At 42.3% G+C, this 20682-nt stretch overlaps 2 protein-coding genes across 2 annotated transcripts in view; one reads left to right on the top strand and one right to left on the bottom strand.

The window, feature by feature from the left end:
• exosc9 (exosome component 9) overlaps positions 1-20682 on the bottom strand; it is a 360435-nt gene that overhangs the window by 239138 nt on the left and 100615 nt on the right. The gene's annotated exons all lie outside the window — the stretch shown is intronic.
• Positions 1630-19396, top strand: LOC139199164 (uncharacterized). Its single transcript, XM_070828190.1, has 16 exons — positions 1630-1748; positions 2430-2593; positions 6867-6969; positions 7081-7126; positions 8515-8619; positions 9877-9972; positions 10468-10593; positions 10711-10830; positions 11592-11728; positions 11918-12137; positions 12265-12447; positions 12835-12979; positions 13096-14026; positions 14075-14412; positions 15972-16240; positions 16301-19396. Exons 1-16 carry the CDS (start codon positions 1630-1632, stop codon positions 19394-19396), a joined length of 6198 nt encoding a protein of 2065 aa, XP_070684291.1.

Below are 20682 nucleotides of genomic sequence, written 5' to 3'. Positions count from 1 at the left end.
TTCATTCATCTGCAGTTAATCATTAACTGCTGCTTATCTTCTTTTCAGTCTGAAAACATGAACACTATATGAGAATCTGTTTCCCAGCTCAGTCTAGTAGATTCAGCCTTTGATGATGTGGAGGACGTATTAGGTAACAGCTAATGACCAAGTCTTTGTCTGACTGCCTCAGTCAGAGGAAGGTTTTGCCTGTGTGTGTGCGTGTGTGTAATGAGTGAGCGAAAGACTTTGAGAGTAAATGTTTGTCCTCCCTGATGGTCTTTTGATGAGCCTGTGTTAGTTCACTTAACGAGAATAAGCATGAAAGTGGATCAACTGTAAATCACAAATCAGCAAACAACATAGTTTAGTGTGTGTGATCCTTACCATGAAACAAAGTATATTTGGAGTGTTAAAAGCTAAATTAGTAAGTATATCATCTATATTTTATTTATGGAAATCCACTGAAGCCCAAATGATACTTGCTACATCCTAGTAGTTGTGAGGGCCCAAAAGACCACATGGCTTAAATTTTGTAATGTGGAGGTTTTCAGAAGTATGTGCACGGACCAGAGTTTCTGACTGCACAGACTATGGACGTGGACTGTGTGCACTGACAAACATGCTGATGTATTGTAGATACAGCTAGAGCTGAAATGATTAGTCTATAAATCATTCAACATACAAATAATGTATCTGCTATGAATTTATTGAGCTATTTTGATAATTAATAAATAATTTCAGTTGTTTTTTAAACCAAAAGGCCAAACATCTCTTGGTTTTAGCTTTTGTTGTATTTCTTTGTCAATATGATGGTAGATTGAATATGTTTGGATTTTTTACTGCTGGCCAAATAAAACAAGTAATACTGAATGTCCCGTTGGACGCTAAAAAATTATTCGAAGAAATAATTGGTAGATTAATCAATAATGAAATTGTTAGCTGTAGCCCTAAATGCAACCCTGTCCATTTTTAAGTATTTTGGCCAGTTAATGTCTGTAGGCCTCAATGAGTGTATGTAAGCTGATATGGCAACATCTAAAATATTGCCCAGTTCCACAAAGACTCCATTAACTCACAGCTACAGGTCCATGTAATCTCCAGACTAACCCCACAGACACCAGAGGCGATCCATGTCCATTACTTCCAACACAGTAACCACCACATCCTGTCAACAGTCATTTATGATGACCACCTGCCTCACAGCCAACACCACAGGGACTAATATAAAGGAGAAACCGTCGTTATTGATAATTAGAACTTAACCATATTGATGTTCATTGATGGGTGAACGCAGCATGCAAGGTACTGCTCACAACCCTCACAAAGAGCCTTTAGGCTGCATGAAGTCACAGTGACATCATTGTTGGCCTCAGCCCATGTTTACTGCCCAGACGTCCCACTGCCAAGCCTAATGTGTGTGTATGTGTGTGTGTGTGTGTGTGTGTGTGTGTGTGTGAAGCATTTCATTTTCCAAGTTTTTTTCTCTCCTGCAATTTAGTTGCATCTTGTATTCTGATTGCAAAGATCTGATGGAGTTGGACTGGAGTTGGATTTTACATTTAACTAGCACTATGTTGGTAATATGGGGTCTTTTAACCCAATATACAGTATGTATGACTCCTCTGACTTTTGTCCCCTGGAAGGTAAATGGAGGTACAGGACAGGAGCCGCTCTCCGTCCCGTAGGACCAGCCGGGTGGAGCAGGTGGTGGGAAGATGGTTAAGACGGTCCAGAGACTTGGGCAGCAGGTCTCACTCTCTGAGCAGGTAAATCCCTGTTTTTGATTCTCCATTCATCTGACCTTCATGTATTTTGATGGGGCGAGGCAAGGCTGCTGTATGTGAAAACACGGGGACCACATAACATCTTCAATCAATCTTTATTTATATAGCATATATCTTACAGTCTCAACAAGATACTAACACTGACTATGATGCTGGAACGCTCGGCACAACAAGATCTGGCACAGGACAGATCAATACAGACAATATGTACACCAGGGAAGGGAGCACTGGTGGAAACAATCAGGGCGGGGCAGACCATCACAGGAGTGGGAAACACTAAAACAAAACGAGAGGAAAAAGCTGAACGCCACAATAATATAATATAAGGAAATATAAAACACATGAACTAACTTTAACAAACTTGACAAGCCCTAACAAGCAGTGATCCATGGAAACCAGAGAACTGTAGTCAGGGGAACTGTGACCTCTGTCCACATTAGTGGCCCACCAAGCCATCTACATTAGCTGTGTCCACCAAAGAACAAATCATCAGTGCTATATTTAGCTACTGTCTATTGTATTCATTCTATCTGTCCTTATTTGCAATATGCACAAGATGTTCATTACACAACTGCCAGAGCAGGAATGTAAATACATGATACACAAGGTGAGATTTCATTGTGAATGAATTATTTTTCTTAATGTCCACCTGCTTCTCTCCAGAGACCGGGTTGCAGTGGATGGGAAGACAGCAGAGTCCAGTGGTTCTGACCAGAGGAATTATCCCTTCCGGTTCAACATTCAGATCCAACGAGACCCGAACCTTAACTCTCATGGCCTCACGCTGTCCTCCGAGAGCCCCCTCCTCGTTCAGGAGGTCACCCCAGGTGAACATAGAGGAGCAAAAAAGAAAAGTACAAATTAGATCTGCGGTCTTCAGCTAGTGCAAACAAAACATGAATGAGGTATTCACCCAAGGGAACAGTTGTAAAGCTGATCACTGAACTTTGAATCAAAGTGATCTGATATGACATGTATAAGCCTTGTTGTGTTTATACTTTGTTCCTCTTGTTATTAAAAACCAGTGCAGCACTTTTTACCCAGGACAACTCATGAGTAGACGAAATACAGCACTATTCAGTACCAGGGAGTTTGATTTCATTGCTGACTCTGCATGTTTGGGTGAGCCTAGCTACCTCTTATCTTCCCCAGTACCAGCTCAGGATCCTTCCCCTATGGAGATCACATTCTATGGGCCAGTTTCCATTGCCAAGGTCAGCATTGTTTTGGTCTGCTTTGTCAGACTCCTGCCCGACTGGCACAGGTGCTAATGTTTAGTTAGTAGGTGCTGAGTCCCTGTGGCAACACCACTGGGGGGGGGGCAACCTGTCCACCCATTCAGGTAGTTAGTTACGGTCGCACTGTCACAAATGTAGGACAAACCTAAGGGTCTGCTGCTGGGACAAGAGCTGAATTGTTACATATGTAATTCATACATATTGAACCAGAACTATCATTTGCTTGTAGAGCAAAAGCCATTTAGCTCATTGTCTATTTAACTTACACTTAAATACACACACACACACACCTCTGTCGTCTCTTATTTTGTATAGAGCAATATTCTCCTCAGCAAACATAATAGTGGAGCTGTGCCAGACCACTGCAGGCCTCTGGCCAGTATACAAGGCAAACTGAAACTCTGCTGGAGACTAGATGTACTTTCTGTTATGCAGTACATGGGGGAACTCGTTAGGTGGTCAACTCAGGGGATCTCTGGTCAACATAAAACTTGAATCTGACGCATGTTTTCCGTGGTACACTCCTATTAATGATTCTCAGTTTGTGTGATGATTGCAGGGCTGGGTGGTATGACATAAAATATGAATGAATGTGAATTTTCTTTTTCCCACATTGATCAATATAGATATTTACCACAATATATAATTTGGCAGTTCTGACAGTTGGAAGAGTAGTTATAAGATTAGTTATACTTAGAAAATAGTTTATTAACATCAATAGAATTACATAATGTAAGCATTTAACTGTGCAGACGTGGCTTGGTTTAGAATATAGTTTAAAATATTCTGACAGGCTGTCTAATGGCATATTAATCATCTTAATCTGCACCTTCTGGTTTCTGAGATATCCAAATCACCACCAAAAACCGCAGGCTGACTGGCAGTTGTCTCGTCTGTTTCTGCTGTGTGAAGAGCTGTTACATTTTACCATATTGAGAAAAAAATCCACAAAGTTCATCATCAGTATCAGCATAAATTTTATTTAGACTGTTTTATTGGCCAGCCTAGTTGACTGCACAGATTGCAGAAAGAGTGATGCAACACTAATGCTGCAGCGTTTTAAAGGGCTTCCTCTGTTCAGTAAGTTACTCTCCAGCACCGGGCTGCTGTTATTGTTGTCACATCTGAAGGAGAGCTGCAGGTTTACAGTCCCTCAGTGATATTCATAAGTAGAATCATTCATCATCATATCCAATATCTTTAATATGATCTACATACAGACATCACAATCCTTTGTTTAGAAGTGACTGCCCTGTAGTGAATCATTCAAAGATTTAGTCCTCTGAGTGGCCATAATAAGTAATTGGCCAAAAATGTAATTCTGACATTGTTTTAACAGCAGTTGAACTAAAAATATGTAAAGGTTAATACCACAGCTGTGGACATGCTAATAGAAATACAGCATGCTGTAGGTTACATTTGTGCCAATAAGTGGTGCACCAACATTTTCACTGGCTATTAATCATGAGCAATTTGGGTATAGTGTAAAGGAAAAATAGGAGAAAAGAAGAATAAAAGTTGTATTAGAATATTAAGAATATGAATAGATAGATAGTGCATATAATATACATTGAGCTACTTCTCCAATAATAAACATTGTCATAAAGCTGTATATCTACATGCTACATTCATGAATGTACTACAGCTTATGACAATGATATGGTTTCCCTCTCTTTATATAAAACAGAAAGGAGATCTTGATTTCAAAATGTTTGTATAACTTACAGAAATGCAGTGCATGTTAAACATCTTTACATCAATATTTAAAAGTCACTGAATACGTACTCTATATTGCATTCTGCTTATATTTGATATAGGCTTATATTAAATATAAGTGTAATATTAAATATTTGCAGAATTGCTGTCGTACACTGAAGTGCAGTTTGCTGTTGAGCTGCAGTCACAAGGATCTGAATCCCCCTGAGGTCCGGGGTCCAGATTACCTCGCTTTCTCCTGTCTGGCTCGAGTCTGCTCTGTCGCCATCTGCTTCTGCTACACCCACACAACACACACACACACACACACACACACACACACACACACACACACACACACACACACACACACACACACTCACACACTGTTGCTCATGTCTCCAGTGGCCTCACTAAGGCACATGCTGTAGCATCTTGACAATGAATTATGAATCCTTTATTTAGAAGCATTATCTGAACCATCAGTGTCACCTGCACCTGTCTGTGTTCATTTTGGATGTAACATTAAGTAATAACCTGTATGACAAGTAAATAAGTCAGCATTGGAGGGTTCCCTGATGTTCTATGCTGCCTATAGTAATAAGATAAGATAAGATAAGATAAACCTTTATAAACCCAGACACAGTATCCATAGATTATGCACAGTTTAGGTATTTTCTGTACCTACATGAAGTCATGAATGCTACCTTTTGTCAGAACTACTACATATTGCCTCAAATTACAACTTGTCTTTCAACATTTTTATTATGTCCAAAGACACCATTCATGCTTTTGTGACGGTACATGAAAATAAACTTACACACTCTCCTAGTATATTAACTGTGAAGAAATGAATAAAGACATAACATTTGATTAACTGAATAACAAAGAAGTACCTTGTAAAGTTTTGTATGAATAAAATATACAAACCTTGAGTGACAGCTATTAGTAACTCCATAAATAAAATCTTTCCAGTATTCAGCATGTTGGCATAAAACACTGGAAACATTCCTTGCTATGCTTCCATCTGATATTGTAAGACTGAGCTTCACTAATGCAATGCCCTTCTCATTCCAAATTCCAAATTTAGTGTCTCAGTTTATTTATATGTCCGTTTCTGTACAGAACAGGACTTTCAGTAATAGCATGACCAGAGAGCACTTAAACATCTGATCAGTCTTCAAACAATTATCAGATGCCCATATGAAGTTTGAGATTAGCTTTGCTTCTCCATCTCCTCTCCATACTGACCATTCAGACCATTCCCTTATTGAGGCATTTCCATATGATAGGGACAAAATTCGAAATATATTCCAAAGTTTATCTTTAGTCAATATGAGGCCTCAGCAGTCAGCAGAGTGGGAATCTTCCCTAAGGTACTGCTTTTTTAGTACAGTACTCCCTCCTTGTGTTTCCTTCCTATTTTGTGCTGCAGTGAAGGAAGGACTTTTATACTAAAAAGACATTTTGAAAGGAGCACTTTTAAAGGCCAGAGAGAACAGGAGGAATGATTACAGCAAGAAAAGCTTCTTACAACCAGACCTGGAAGAAAACAGATTTGGAGAAAACGTGAACCTATTCTTTAGACGTGCACAATATGAGACAGCATCATCTATTGAGTCGAGTTGTCGAGAAGCTGCAACCAAGTGTAGCTGTTGTAACTTCTGATCACAACTCTGTAGAACTGGTGTTCATATTTCCCAGCAGCTCAGACTGTATAATGTTTGCCTTCTATTCATCTCTGAAAAACAACTACATGACACACATTCAGACATCTATTCACTACTGACCCAAATCCTACTGAGAGAAGCCTTTCACCCCAATGTTAGCCTTTCCTAATAGTGGTGACATCACCTGACCTAGGTACAGGAAAGGAAAGGTGCCGTTGATGTTATACACTGGGAGTTGGAAGGGTGCTAACTGAGGCGGAGAGCTATTCAGGTGCTTGACACACCTCAAACTGGATGTACAGTGAGAAGATTGCTGATCTCCCTGCAGCCGAATGGTTAGGTTTGGAGAGCTGTGTGAAAAATTATGCATTAGTGTGAGATGAAAGGAGATTACTAGAATACAAAGTGCTGCTTGTCATCAATCCCAGTTGCAGTATGAATGCAGGCTGATGGAACACCCTCAGTCATAACAACACAAGGACATTTTGTGTATCCAGGTGGTCCTGCAGATGGTCGGCTCATCCCTGGCGACCAGCTTGTGAAGATCAATAACGTCGCCGTCGATGACCTGACCCCAGAGCAAGCTGCTGAAATAATCAGGTCTACACCAACAGCTGCATTCACAGGCACACGCACACAGAATGATTATACACCACAAAAGGCTGTTTAACATTATGCAAACCTCACCAGTCACCCTTTATGTTGTTTCAGGGAGTGTCAAGATTCGTTGACAATGACCATCCTCAGAACAATGCTGGTAAGTCTGCTGTATCGAAGTAACCACACACACACAATCACATGCACGCACATTATTTTACAAAGTTACAGTGATGGACACTTAATTGGATGATTTTAGATTAACTTTTCTTGTTTCATCACATACACAGGCATGTACTGTATATGTACACATGGTCACATACCATAGCTGTTTAGTGTCTCTGAATCAATGGGATTTTAAATTGATGTTGTGAAGAAACCCATCAATCAGCATGTCAGTGACACTTAGGGTCAGGCGCCATTGCTAACAAGCGTCCTGTCTCCAAGGTCCCACCACGAACAGCAAGTCTAACAGCGTAACAGCAACAGCACATTACACTCTCTGAAGCTGCCCCCACAGTCTCACAGACAGACACACACGGTGTGTGTGTGTGTGTGTGTGTGTGTGTGAGCGTGAGTGTGCGTGTTAGTCGTGTACCTGTGTGTCTGAGGGGTGACGTATGCCTTTGCACTGCTCCTCAGTGCTTCTCATCAGTGGCCCTGCTGATGGAAGCACCTCCACCGTCTGATTAATAGCTCACAGCTCCTCCAAGAAATCTTTATTGGGCTTCAAAGGAGAACTTATATGCTTTTAAACTTTGGTCCTATTTGTACACATTTTGGTGCCTAAATGACCAGTTCCAACAAGTTTTGGAGCCGCAAAATGGCTACAATGTAATCTTTTGGGGCAACAGGACCCAATCAAAGTATATTCACTTAAAGTCCTTGTTTTTGCCAGTTCAGATGTTTCATTCTTTCTGTAATGTTATTCTGTCAACATTATGGAAAGGAGATAGACCTGTAAAGTCATTTTTGTTAAACCAGAAACAGTCTATAACAGTTTATATCACTCTCTCCAAAGCCACTCGTCCACATTGGCAAAACCAATAATTCTATCGTGCAGTATGCAGGAGTTAGGTCTCCTTAATAAATCTACCAAATGGACAGTTTTTATTTGGATGCTTGTGTAGAAAATGAAATAGTATTATTATTACTGCCTGAATGCATTTTTAAAAATGGATGTACCCATCTTTATGTCCTATTCACCTATATGTCTTTTCCTCAATACATTGTATAAACTCTACTTCATTGATAACATTGCCCTTTTGGTTTGACACTGTGGCCCATAAAGTTGGAATAATTGTTCAATACCCCCAATTTTGTTAAAGCCTGAAGACACAGTTTGCAAAGGTTAATTGTGGTTTAAGTTTCACTGTGATATGTTTGGAAGAGTTTGATCAATAAAGTTGAGAAGATATACACTTTATAAACTTTTTAAAAAAACATGTTATTCCAACTTTATGGGCAACAGTGTATTAGTTATTTTGAGTCGTCTAATTGTTTTAATGTCGACAGCGAAATGACTGAATTATTGATTTATATCCTCAGGGCCCAAAGTCATCATTCATCACACCAGAGAAAAGGGCCAAGCTCAGATCCAACCCAGTGAAAGTTCACTTTGCTGAGGAGGTAGAAGTCAATGGACACTCTCAGGTGAGTGAAAGAGCATGGGACAGGACGTATCCAACTATTGGATTGTTGATCAAACAAAACCAGACATCTGAACATGTCACCTTGAGGTCTGAGAAATTGAAATAGAGATTTTCTTGACCAAACGAAAAGAAAATAATCAGCAGCTCAAGAACGCAGTCCAAGCAATAGTGTCACACTATTAAACTGATCTACAGGTGACAGCAACCCACCAGGATGTACTTCAGTGTGCCAGCTCATGCAGAGAAAGTCTGCAAGCTAGTTAGTGATGTAAACTGCTGTTTGCAAATGTTTTATGAGAAAGTAAAAATGTTTGACACATTTGTGAGAACTCCAACTCCAACTTTATAATTGGTCAGTATGATTCCAAACTGTAGACACTGTCTCTTAAGCCTGGCTCTGGTTGGTCACAGCTCTCATCCTGCCAGCGGATGTTAAATTAGCTGGAGGAGGGAAACCACAGAGGCTGGAGTGCCCATTACTAATCAGAGAGAAAACACAGATCGATATCTGCCTCATTCCCCAGTCCTAATGTCTGTGATTACAGGACAGTAAGCGTCAGATTAAAGAGACGGGTACAGAAAGAGAAAAGACTGGGGAGGGACGGGGGGTTGGGGGACAAGCCATCGTTAAAAGGGAGAGGAAGAGAGAAATGGAAGATGGGAGAGTGACAAGGGAGGGGTTGTCTAAAATTTGAAAGCTCTCCAACTTCAAAACATACAGACATCAATGTTGCATTACATCACAGTGTCAATACAGAAAAACACTTTCTAAAATGATGAAGAGAAAAGGAAAGAGGCAGGGGAAGATGACTCACCACAGAGAACAAGCTGGGCTGACAGAAACAGGCCGGAGGGTATGACGGAAGAAACGCTTTGTGAGAGGAGCTGAGCATGAGATGAGGCTAAGCTCTCGCTTTCCTTGTGTAAGTATGTTGGGATGTGTAAACCTATTTCATTTTGTTAACTTGGCTTCCTCGTGATTCAAAACTGCAATTATTTGGAGTGTAACAGCAGAAGTACTTAGAAAATGTCTTCAAATAGTTTTTCTGTTACTCTGGCGCAACCTAGTTGACAAAGTTAGACTTGCAAAAGTCTGCATGATCACTTCTAAAAACATATTTCAGATTTTATCAAAAGGCATTTTTACAACCTTTTGCAATTCATGTGAATTGGTCTTCATTGCATATTTGTATGTGTAGGTAGGGTTGTCTATGCACATGAAATGCATAAGTAATATGCATGTTTATGTTTGTTGCAGGGTAACTCTCTGCTCTTCCTGCCTAACGTTCTGAAGGTGTATCTTGAGAATGGGCAGACCAAGGCCTTTAAATTTGAACCGAGCACCACAGTCAAGGTAATACAGTATACAATGACCCACTCTACTATTCTGATATCCAGTCCTATTTATTACCAACTTCATGTTGTCCGTATACTGGATACTGGTTCACAATGTGGTTATGTAATGGAACTTTTCTCTGTGATCTTTAATGAAGTCATAAACTGAATCCAATGTTCACACTCAAAATTGCTTGACAGAAGAGTCACAACAAGGAGACTGTTCTCAGCTGTGATGTAATGTCAAGCCTGCATTAAGCTTCATATTTAAAATGTCCATGTAACTCAGATGCTATTAGATTGAATTTATAATCTAATTTAAAAGCTACAACTGATGTGATTCACTCACTCCTGCAGTTTTGATAAATATTTGATATACTGTACGTTTCCCAACTACTCAGACTTCCCTTTGCTTCATTTAGACCTACAAACCTCAGCTCAGCTCACCTCAGCTTTTTTTTTCCTGATGCTATAAAATATTGTCTCTCAAGATGAGATTTTCTTTGTGCATCAGGACATTGTGATGACGCTGAAGGAAAAGCTTTCTCTGAGCCATATTGAGCACTTCTCCCTGATGCTGGAGCAGCAGCACAGCATCAACAAACTACTGCTGCTACATGAGGAGGAGAGGATACAGCAGGTGTGCACCTACACATTAACAATTAGTGGTCTCACCTGTGGCAGCACTAACGCTATTACCTGTATTCAAATGTCCACATTTGAAGCAAGGTGTGCATTTGTGTGTGTGTGTGTTCAGGTGGTCCAGAAGAAAGAGGCCCATGACTACAGGTGTCTGTTCCGTGTTTGTTTCATGCCCAAAAACCCCCAGATGCTGCTGCAGGAGGATCCAACTGCCTTTGAGTACTTCTACCTGCAGGTAGACTGATGAAACTCTGACCCACAAATAAACTCCAGGCTGCAGCACTTAAAGGACATCTTGAGTATTTTTAAAACATGACCCTGTTTTTACATATTTTGGGTTCTAAATGACTAGTAGGTACAAAAACTTTTGAAACTGGGCTCAGCTGGCAGTCACAAAGGGGACAGCAATGTCCAGTGAAAGTGCTTGTCATTGCCACTGACAGGCTCAGATTGTAATTCTACATGTCTGGGAACTTTATGGAATGGATAGACTTGTAAGATCCTTTTTGTTTAACCAGAAACAGCCATTACATTACACAGTAACTGAAGTAATTTTACTTCACAAAAGAGGAGTTGCTGGTCTACAGCTGCATTGATGGGTTAGTGTATTGAAGAAATACTGTGTTGGATCCAGACTAATCCTTTAAAGAACCAAAGATAAATAATGATGCAAACTAAATAATCAATCAAGGCAGCGATAGACAGTTCTGCAAGATAAAATTACTGTTTTTCTCACTGGAGTCTGGTGGGTTTAAAGAAAGCAATATATTCCTGTCATGTAGTATCTTGATTAAAATGAGGAAAACAAGGATTTTTGTCACTTAACAAGCAGAAACTGGACTGTAAATACACCATGTTGCACGAGTGAAAGAAACTCTCTGCCCAGTGCTGATTACCTCCTCTTGTTGTGGATAGAAGTAAATAAAAACTACAAATGAGACATACTATCAGTTTATGAACCATGGGTGGTCCTGTGTGTATGTGTGTGTCTGTCAGGGGGTGAACGACGTGCTGCAAGAGCGCTTTGCAATAGAGATGAGGTGTAACACCGCCTTGCGACTGGCTGCACTGCACATCCAGGAGAGACTGGCGACCTGTGGACAGTCACCAAAGACCAACTTGAAGATCATCACGTGAGACATGCACACATCTTAAATATTTACATGTGATAATGAATGAATAATTACTGAACATGTTTTTTGAGCTGCTATACCATTCATATAAACTCTACATTCACACATAGTGAATGCAGTTTGAGCTCTTTAACAGTCCTTAACATGCAAGCAGACCCTCTCAGTCTGTGTGTCTGTGTGTTGCCTCAGGAAGACGTGGGGCATAGAGAACTTTGTGTCATCCACCTTGTTGAGGAACATGCGAGAGAAAGATCTGAGGAAGGCCATCGGCTACCACATGAAGAAGAGCCAATCACAGTACGATCCCAAGCAGAAGGGCCTGTCAGCTGATCAGGCACGGATAAACTACCTTGAGGAGCTGAGTGATCTTAAGTCGTTTGGTGGGAAATCCTTCAGTGCCACCATGATGGTGGGTTTAGAGATGTTTAAATATATATATTTTCATTTTTTGTTGATTTGGTGGATTAAAGTTTCAGTGTTCTCATTAATACATTTCTCCTCGTCCATCTTTCTTTCTAATGACCCCCACCCTTTAGCTCCAGGACAGGGAGTCCATGGTAACGTTATTGGTGGGGGCGCGCTACGGGGTGAGTCAGGTGGTCAACCACAAACTCAGCATCCTGTCCACCCTCACAGAGTTCACCAGCATCACACGCATCGAGTTGTTGCCTGAATCCGACAAGGTCAGCCTGGTCAAAATATACCTGCAAGACATCAAGGTAAGAGCAGGATGTAAGATAAGATAATATAAGATATTCCTTTATTAGCCCCATGACGGGGAAATTCCAGTCATACTAGTCATTTTGAACCAGCATTACAATCATTATTTGTTAAGACTGAGAATCTTATTTACATATTTAATGGAGTTCTGTAATTTTGCAAATGTATTGATGCACCTGAGGTTGGACAGAGGAGACATAGCTACTTATGAGGGCTGGAAGCTCTCAAATCAAACTGCTGACTGCCAGGCCTCTTTAATATTACTGCTATTAGCATTTAACTTAATATGACCCTCCATTGTCGATGTGTTACTGATAGGGAATAATTACTTCAAACTTGACTTTTTGTCTTATCTCATATCATTTTATTTTCTTTCTCATACAAAGCCCATCACATTGCTGTTGGAGTCAGTGGCAGCCAAAGATATGTCCTGCCTAATAGCAGGCTACTGTCGAGTGTTTGTTGACCTCAACCTCAACATCTTTCCGTGGATAGATGACTCCAAGAAGCACAGAGTGTCTGCTGAGGAAGGTACAAAAGATACACATTTTGAGAAATGTACACAAAAAGTAAATACGTTAATGAAGTTTCAAACCAATAATTTTAAATAATAACTGTCCTGTTTTTATGTCGGTAACTGTTCACAGGTTATGTGTCCCGGTGTGGCAGCGACTCAGATGATTCCTCAGACTTGGACATGGAACCGTTGGTTGCCCAGGTGTCTCATGATGAGAGGCCCTGTCCTCGTGTCAGATCCTCATCAGACCCAGATGGAAGAAAAAGGAAAGACAGAGACAGGAGGAGAAACAAAGATGGCAAAGAAAAGGGAGATAAACCTTGGGGGGATAAAAAGCAAGAAAAGGATACCGACACCGAAAAGGGAAAGTCTGTGCTGGACAAGAACAGAGAAGGTAAGAATGAAGATACAGAGCACAAGGAGGAGGCAGAGAGAGGGCAGGATGGTTGGCAAATACACATCGAGATAACGAACAATGATTCGGTGGAAGCACAAGAAAAAATAGGACGAGAAAGTAAACTGGGAGGTGGAGCAGAGTTGCAAGCAACAGAGGAGCAGCCATCTGTATCAGAAGCTTCAGATTCTTGCCAGTCTGACTTTCGTGTCCTCACCAGCCCCTCCAGTGACTCGCTTGATGCTTTGGAGGAAGATGACTTAATTTCATGTTCCTCTTCCTCCATCCACCCCTCTGATCACTCACAAACTCATGCACATAACCACTCTTCCCTTAAGCTTCATCCCTACTCTCATAGGCGCGTTCAGCCCCACCTCCTCGCCCCTCCACCAGCTCACTCCCATCCTCTCATCCACCTTACAGCTCAAGACACGGAAGAGGAGGTCTGCAGGAGGTCAGGTGACGGAGCCGATCCCCAGCTCCTCACACCCACCTCCTACATCGAAAAATGTTCAGCGAACCTCTGCTCAGATGACAACTCCCTGTGTTTCGCTGAGCTCTCCCGCCTTGTTGACTTCCTGCCGAGCCCTCCGGAGGCCAGCGAGGACGATGACAATGAAGAGGAGGAGTTGAGGAGAAGGAGGGAGGTGTTGAAAGAAATGGATAAGTTGGACAGAAGAGCAGGTGAAGGAGGAAGCGTAAGCGGGGAGGGTAGTTTTAAAGAACATCTATTAACCCCTTCTCCATCCTCCCTCTCCACCCACATGGAGTTTGTGTTTAACTTTGACCAGAGTGACGCTCGCTGCTACTATAAACTCTGCTCCAACATCACCCCTGACAGCGCCCGCAGCCTCCCCTGCCCCCTACAACATAATGAGGGAGAGGGTTGGCAGGAGGTGGAGGGAGATGAGGCTAAGGCGACCAACCTGGAGCCTACCCCCATCCTTCTTCCGCCACCAGGCTTCGGAGACAGCAGCTCTGATGAGGAGTTCTTTGACGCTAGAGACCGCTTCACCTCACCTGAAGACCCCACCTCGGGGGCCAAGCCAAGAGGTGATTTTCTTTTCATCATGTGGTTGATCCCATGCATGTTCTGTCACTTTTCAGTCCTGTAGAGTGATGGAAGCACAGGCTGTTAATTCTGCTTTTGCTGCCATCTAATGGCTGATGTTTATGCTCCACAAACGTGATACAGCATTGTATTATAAAGCAATGCAATGTAAGCCCAAACTCCGGACCATACGTCCTGTAAGAGTGATGCTGGTTGATTGGTAGTGATTGTAAAGATTTAGACTATCGAGGCTTCAGAGCTCATCATTCATCCATTACACTTACTTGTCCAAAGAAATTTGATAGTCCAGTGGTGGAAAGTAAGCCATGCTCATGTACAATTTTGAGGTACTTTACTTCAATTGATGCTGCTTTCTGCTTCCACCACATTCGTTTGACAGATATTTTGACAGCTACTGGGTCCTTTTCAGATAAGATACAATGCAAGTTAAAGATTAAAGCAGTTTTTCCTAACCTTGTTACACATATGATGGTCACATCATATGTCAAACAAGGTTAGGAATTTAAAGAAGAATGTACATTTCTGAATTAAAAATGAACGATAAAGTTAAAAGTCACATTTAGTTTCCTTGATACTTGCAGCAAATGTTGTATTTCAATCTTTACTATAAACTGTCCTTTTATTCGCTGTTGATTCGTTGTTTTGTGTTAAATCTTTTTAGCAGAATGTTAACTGCAAATAAAGGCATAAATTAAATTATTTATTTAACCCCAAAGACAATCAGAGGAGTAATCAAAACCTTTTTGTTGTAAGTAGTGCCTGCATGCTGCATACAGTCCCAACTCCCTCACAAATAAGATAACAGAGCTTATGTAGGTAGAATGAAACTCCACATCAGTCACTGCTTCTTGTGAAGCTTAACTGCTAGAGTTCAATAATTTCAGGGTACTTATAATCTCCTCTATTCTCTGGACGTGACAATTCAATTCAATTCAATTCAATTCAATTCAATTTTATTTGTATAGCCCAATATCACAACAGAGTGTCTCATAGTGCTTTACAAAGTTCACTGAAATAAACAAGTGTAAGCGAACAAACAATCTAATAAAGAGTCCAGCAGTCGATGAGGCCAGTGGATCAGTCCGGTGGATCAGTCCGAGGCATCACCTGCCCTTTATGACCCTCCTTCTTCGGGAAGGAAAAACTCAAAAAACCCAGTGGGAAAAGAGAAACCTCCGGGAGCACCACAGTGAAGGAGACAGTGTTTAGAGAAATTTTAGTAAATCAAACTGAAGCTGTACAAATAAGTGTAAATACCCAGTGGAAACTACACTCTTGGTACTCACAGTGATGTGCAACTCACTATTAGATTAAAAAAAAACTAGTTCATGAAATAACAACAGACAGCTTTAATAACAGTTACCTTCAAGCAAAAATAGAGATGAATTTGCCATTAAGGTCATTTGGATTATGTACAGTAAGTCTGTTCTTGCTTGTGTGTACTGTTCACACAACACACGGGCAATGAGCTTCTTTTGAGAAACAAAACTTTTATTTTGATATACAACCTGTTTTGATGAAGCCTTTGTATTTCTCACAGATACTTGCAGTGAGATGAAACTGGACTTCTTCAGCACTCTCGGCCTCGGTGACATCCGAGTATCTGTGACAGACGCAGACAAAGATGGAAAGACAGACGAAGGCAGAAAAGGAGTAGACGAGGAAGGAGGAGGTAGAGAGACATTGTTCCAGCTCAGAAAAAGATCCCGTAAGCGTCGTTCCTTCATGGAAACTGATTACACTTCTAGGGTGTCATATCCAGAATCAGCACAGGACCAGGCCTCTCATAGGCCTCATAAGAATCTTTTGGCACAGGCCAATGATGTACAAATGCTGAGTTCAGATCCTGAACCTTCAGAGCAAACCAAGAATCCCAGTCCTACTGTCTCCTCCCTGACTCACTCTGAAGGGGAGCCAGCTCAGCTTGAGTCAAAGCCCATTCTGTCCAAACCCCGCTCACATGGACCTGACCCTCCTTGTAGTCTTGGGTCTCATGAGCAGACAAGAGACCCACAGGTCCCTCCCAGGACCAGGAAGCAAGACATGGAGATGGAACCAGATGCAATGGAATCCAAATCGGTCACAGATCTGCTGAAGGAAGTATCTCCTACCATCACTGTTGTACGCTGCCGGGTGGATCCAGATGGGAAGGAGAGTGCTGATCGGAGGGGTGATGGAAAGGAGGAAGGGGAGGGACAGGAGAAGACTGGTGAGGGGAAAGAGGAGGGGGAAAATGAGGAGGCAATAGATGTGTTGGGGAATGGGCCATACTCTAGTCACATGTTTTTGACAAAAATCAGTGAGGAGGAAGTTAAGAATGAAGAGGAGAAGAAAGCATCCACATCAAAGGGACCACTCACAGGTGCTAAAAGGCAGCCAGAGGCCAACACACTGCCTCCATGTTTGACAGATGTGAATAAAAAGAGCAGTAATAGCCTTTTGGGAGCATATCTGATTTCTGTAGAGCAAAACTCATACGTAAAGGAACGTAAGCTTGAATATGTGTGTGAAAAATCAACCTCTCCATCATACTCACCACCACCCCCTCCACCCTCATCTCCTCTACCTGCAACACCATGTCTTCACAAATCCCAAAGTGACTGTTTAGTGAGGGAAGAAGAGGGCAGTGAAAACATGGGAACCTCAACCAAAATGTCTTTATCTCATTCTGAGGAGATGCCACATCGCAAACCAAATCACACAAACAAAGCACAGTTACATTTAGAAGTCGCCACCAGTGTTAATAAGGATGAAGATATCTGTGGTCCAAGTTCCATTCTGACTACAAGCGACGAAGTTACCGACAGCACTAATTCAGACAATGTTTTTGATGATGATGATGAAGTGAGTAATTCTTTAAATTCCAGTTCTAAAGACAAGAAAGATGACTGGGCTATAGCTAAAAAGTTTAGTGTCATTGTTAATTCTGCTACAGCAGGTAAAGGTGAGTCTCTAATGACTATGAAGTCTCTCATTAACACCGAAGCTCATTCAGTCAATTCTGATTATACTCGTGCTATAAACTCTATTACTGCAAAGCTTGGAGCTGCAACAAGTGTCACATCCCCTACATTTAATTCAGGTGCTATACTGAAAACTGAAGTCACACATGAAAGTGCTTCCTGTTCCAATCAAAACACAGACAAACCCAGAAGTGATTCCACCGTACCAAGTCCTGAAGCTAAAGATACCTCAGCTAGTCTTAGCTTAGCAAAAGCTAGCACATCCACAATCCACGATCTCTCTAACAAGCCCCCTTCTCCAGCTCACTTCCTCTTCCAGACCTGCTCCCCTGGCATTATGGGTCGCTTATCTGCATCTACGCTTAGGGGGAAGATTCAAAAGCTGCCCTTTTATCTATCACGCTCCCAGGAAACCCTCAACCAAGCAGATGTGGAGAATGTAGCTCAGCACCCAGCTGAGGACAGCAGTAGGGAAGACGTCGAGATCACCATCAAAGTCACGGACGTTCATGACGTCACACAAACAATAGACACAGCTGCAGAATCAGACGATTCAGACACAACTGTTACAGGATCGGAGGTGGATGGGGAGTTTTTTGTGGACACAGCTTCGGTTAAGAGTGTTCAGTCAGTGTCAGAGGTGAAGGAAGTAAGCGCTCTATTGCCTGTCCAGACTGAGCCCAAGCCCCATCACCGAAATCAGCTTCTGTACACTGGACACATCCAGAACATACCAGGACCAATAACAGAGCCTCCAGCCTCTGTAGTGAACAGCCTCCACAGAGACACTTCAGGCCTAAAGGTGACCACTCCTGGCCCTATAAACGATGCTTCACCTTCTATCCCTCCTCCGATAGTGGTGACCACACAGAATCTAAATGGGCCAGGACTCCCTTTCCATAGTCAGTCACAGAAAATGAGTCGGACCAGTAGCGACAGGCCTTTGGTGGGTCTTTATAGCCCTACAGGGCCGAATTCCGACTCGTCAAAAACGCTTTCTTCAGGTTGCAGAGTGTTTACCATCTGCGAGGATCCATCCCAGACAAAGTCCCCGGCCGAGGTGGGGACTACCCCACCCATGAAGCCTGAGTTTGGCTGCAGTTCTGTGCTAGTGTCTGGGTGTGAGACAGTTATGGAAGGGGTGCAGATGCCGCTGGATGCTTGTGGTTGCCCAGCGGTCTATACCAACTGCTTCAGTGGTGGGGACAGCTTTGATGAGGAGCTGACTGTCTACGAGTTCTCCTGCCGCACTCAGAGCAGCGGTGTAACTCAGACTTCTGGGGCAGGTCTTCCTCTCATGACCTCTCCACCTGTCCCTTCCTTCCTTTCCTCCTCTTCCACCCACTCTCCCTCTTTCCCACGCTCCATCCTCTTCTCGTCCTCTACCTCTGAGCTCAGCCCTCTCCTCTCACCACTGTCTGAAGCCTCTGACCGTTTCTTATCTCAAACGCACAAGGATACCATCAATCAGCTAGGCCAGCAGCGCTACCCAGAACCCCCAACCGGTTTCCAAGTACTCCGTGTAGATGTGGACCAGCTCCTTTCCATTTTGGAAAGTAGTGGTGCTGAACGATCGGTGTATGGCCATGGAGGTCGCCACCCAAGGGACACTTGCCCTGCCCACTTTACAGAGAACAAGCGGGTGCTCCAAATAGAAGCACGGCGGCTGATGACAGGATGCCAGAAAGTAGTGGGGATTGGACAGAGCCCAGATGAAATGCTTCACTCCCTTGCTGACAGTTTCCGGACCCTGGTGGAGTTGGCAGGTATATGCCTCTGGTTCTCTGGTTGTGACAGGTGTGACCGGAGAAATGCCGAGGCAGTTGCAGGTCTGGCAGATGTGGCCCGCTCTTTCCGGGACTTCTGTCTTGCAGCTGAGAGAGCAAGCAGCAAGCGCAGTTGCCAGGACCTGAGCACCAAGTTGCTAGCCAAACAGTGCACCGCCCTCACTGCCTCCGTCTTCTGCCTCACTCAGCTCTTCCGGACCCTCACTGCGCTATGAGAGGGCCACAACCTCTGAACTCTTTCAAATAATCTTCAAGCAACCTGTGGTGTGTAACCTCAGACACCTGAGGTCGCCTGGGAGCGTGTGACCAAAGACATCCAGGTTTAGGATGGGCAGTAGAGCGTGAGGTGAGGTTACCTCAGAAACACACCGGTGTCACTGAGCTCCATGACAGCTCAAACTAGAACAAAAACTCTTAACCTCATAGAGCCGCTTTGAGATGATTGGGGTGCATGTGGTTACTGACTATATGCTGTGCACGTACTGTAGCCGACAAACCAAACAGTCAGCCAACAACCAGACTGTAGAGTGGTGCAAGCTGCAAAAGCAGAACCTGCTTGCATTTCAGTATTAAAGAACTGTTGTACTTGAATGTATTCTATGTTATCTACTATGTTTATTTATTTCTTCATTATTTAATTAATGAGTTATTGCAGTAAGCAAGCAAGGAATGTAAAGACATGGAAGGAAGACAATTGGAAATGTTTACAGCAAAGCTTTAGACAGAGGAGTAGTGGGCCTTTTACACACACACAAGCACACAACCTCACATATACAGAGGGAGTTGGCATTTGATTCCATTCATACACAGGCCTTCTGTTTGAGCAGAAAGCCTGCAGTTTACTCATGCTTATCTATCTTTACATAGTCCAGGCTGTCAGTGAGGACGTCTTTGAATGTTACTGTTTACAAAACCAAAAAACTAGAGTGAGAAATTATTTGACCAAATTTACACAAATCAAGCCTGAAGCCGTGTTTTTTGCCATTTTATAAATTCAGTAGCAGAATGCTGATGTATGCGCATTATGTGACTTTATGAAACAGTTTGGATGAGGTACAGTCCTTTGCACATTAAATTTGTCATCATTTTGCACTGACATCTGGTATGATTTATAGAGATGTAATACATTTACTGGCTTTTCTGTCATTTATTCTTTGATACTCTTTTTCTCCACCTACAGCTGAAACACTGAAGTCTCTAGTGCACTGTGATGAGCTGTCAACAGTCAATCTATTCCATACATTGGCAGTTGCACTCAAAATTATTCAACCCCCATTGCAAATTATTTGTATTGGCAAAATGTACAAACTGCCGGCTGTGTTCAATGAACAGCTCAAACATTATTAATTTAAAGGGCTCAACACAACTAATATTTCAGGTGGTTTCTCCAAATTCAACACAATATGCCACTTTTAATTACTGCTGCAGTCTCAAAATGATTCAGCCCCTTCTTGAAAAGCATCTTTAGTAGTGAGTAAAGCTCCCTTTTCCTGTTATGACC

The sequence above is a fragment of the Pempheris klunzingeri genome, chromosome 3 (assembly GCF_042242105.1).
Source record: "Pempheris klunzingeri isolate RE-2024b chromosome 3, fPemKlu1.hap1, whole genome shotgun sequence".
Taxonomy (NCBI): Eukaryota; Metazoa; Chordata; class Actinopteri; order Acropomatiformes; family Pempheridae; genus Pempheris; species Pempheris klunzingeri.
This window is presented reverse-complemented; position numbering and strand designations above follow the sequence as displayed.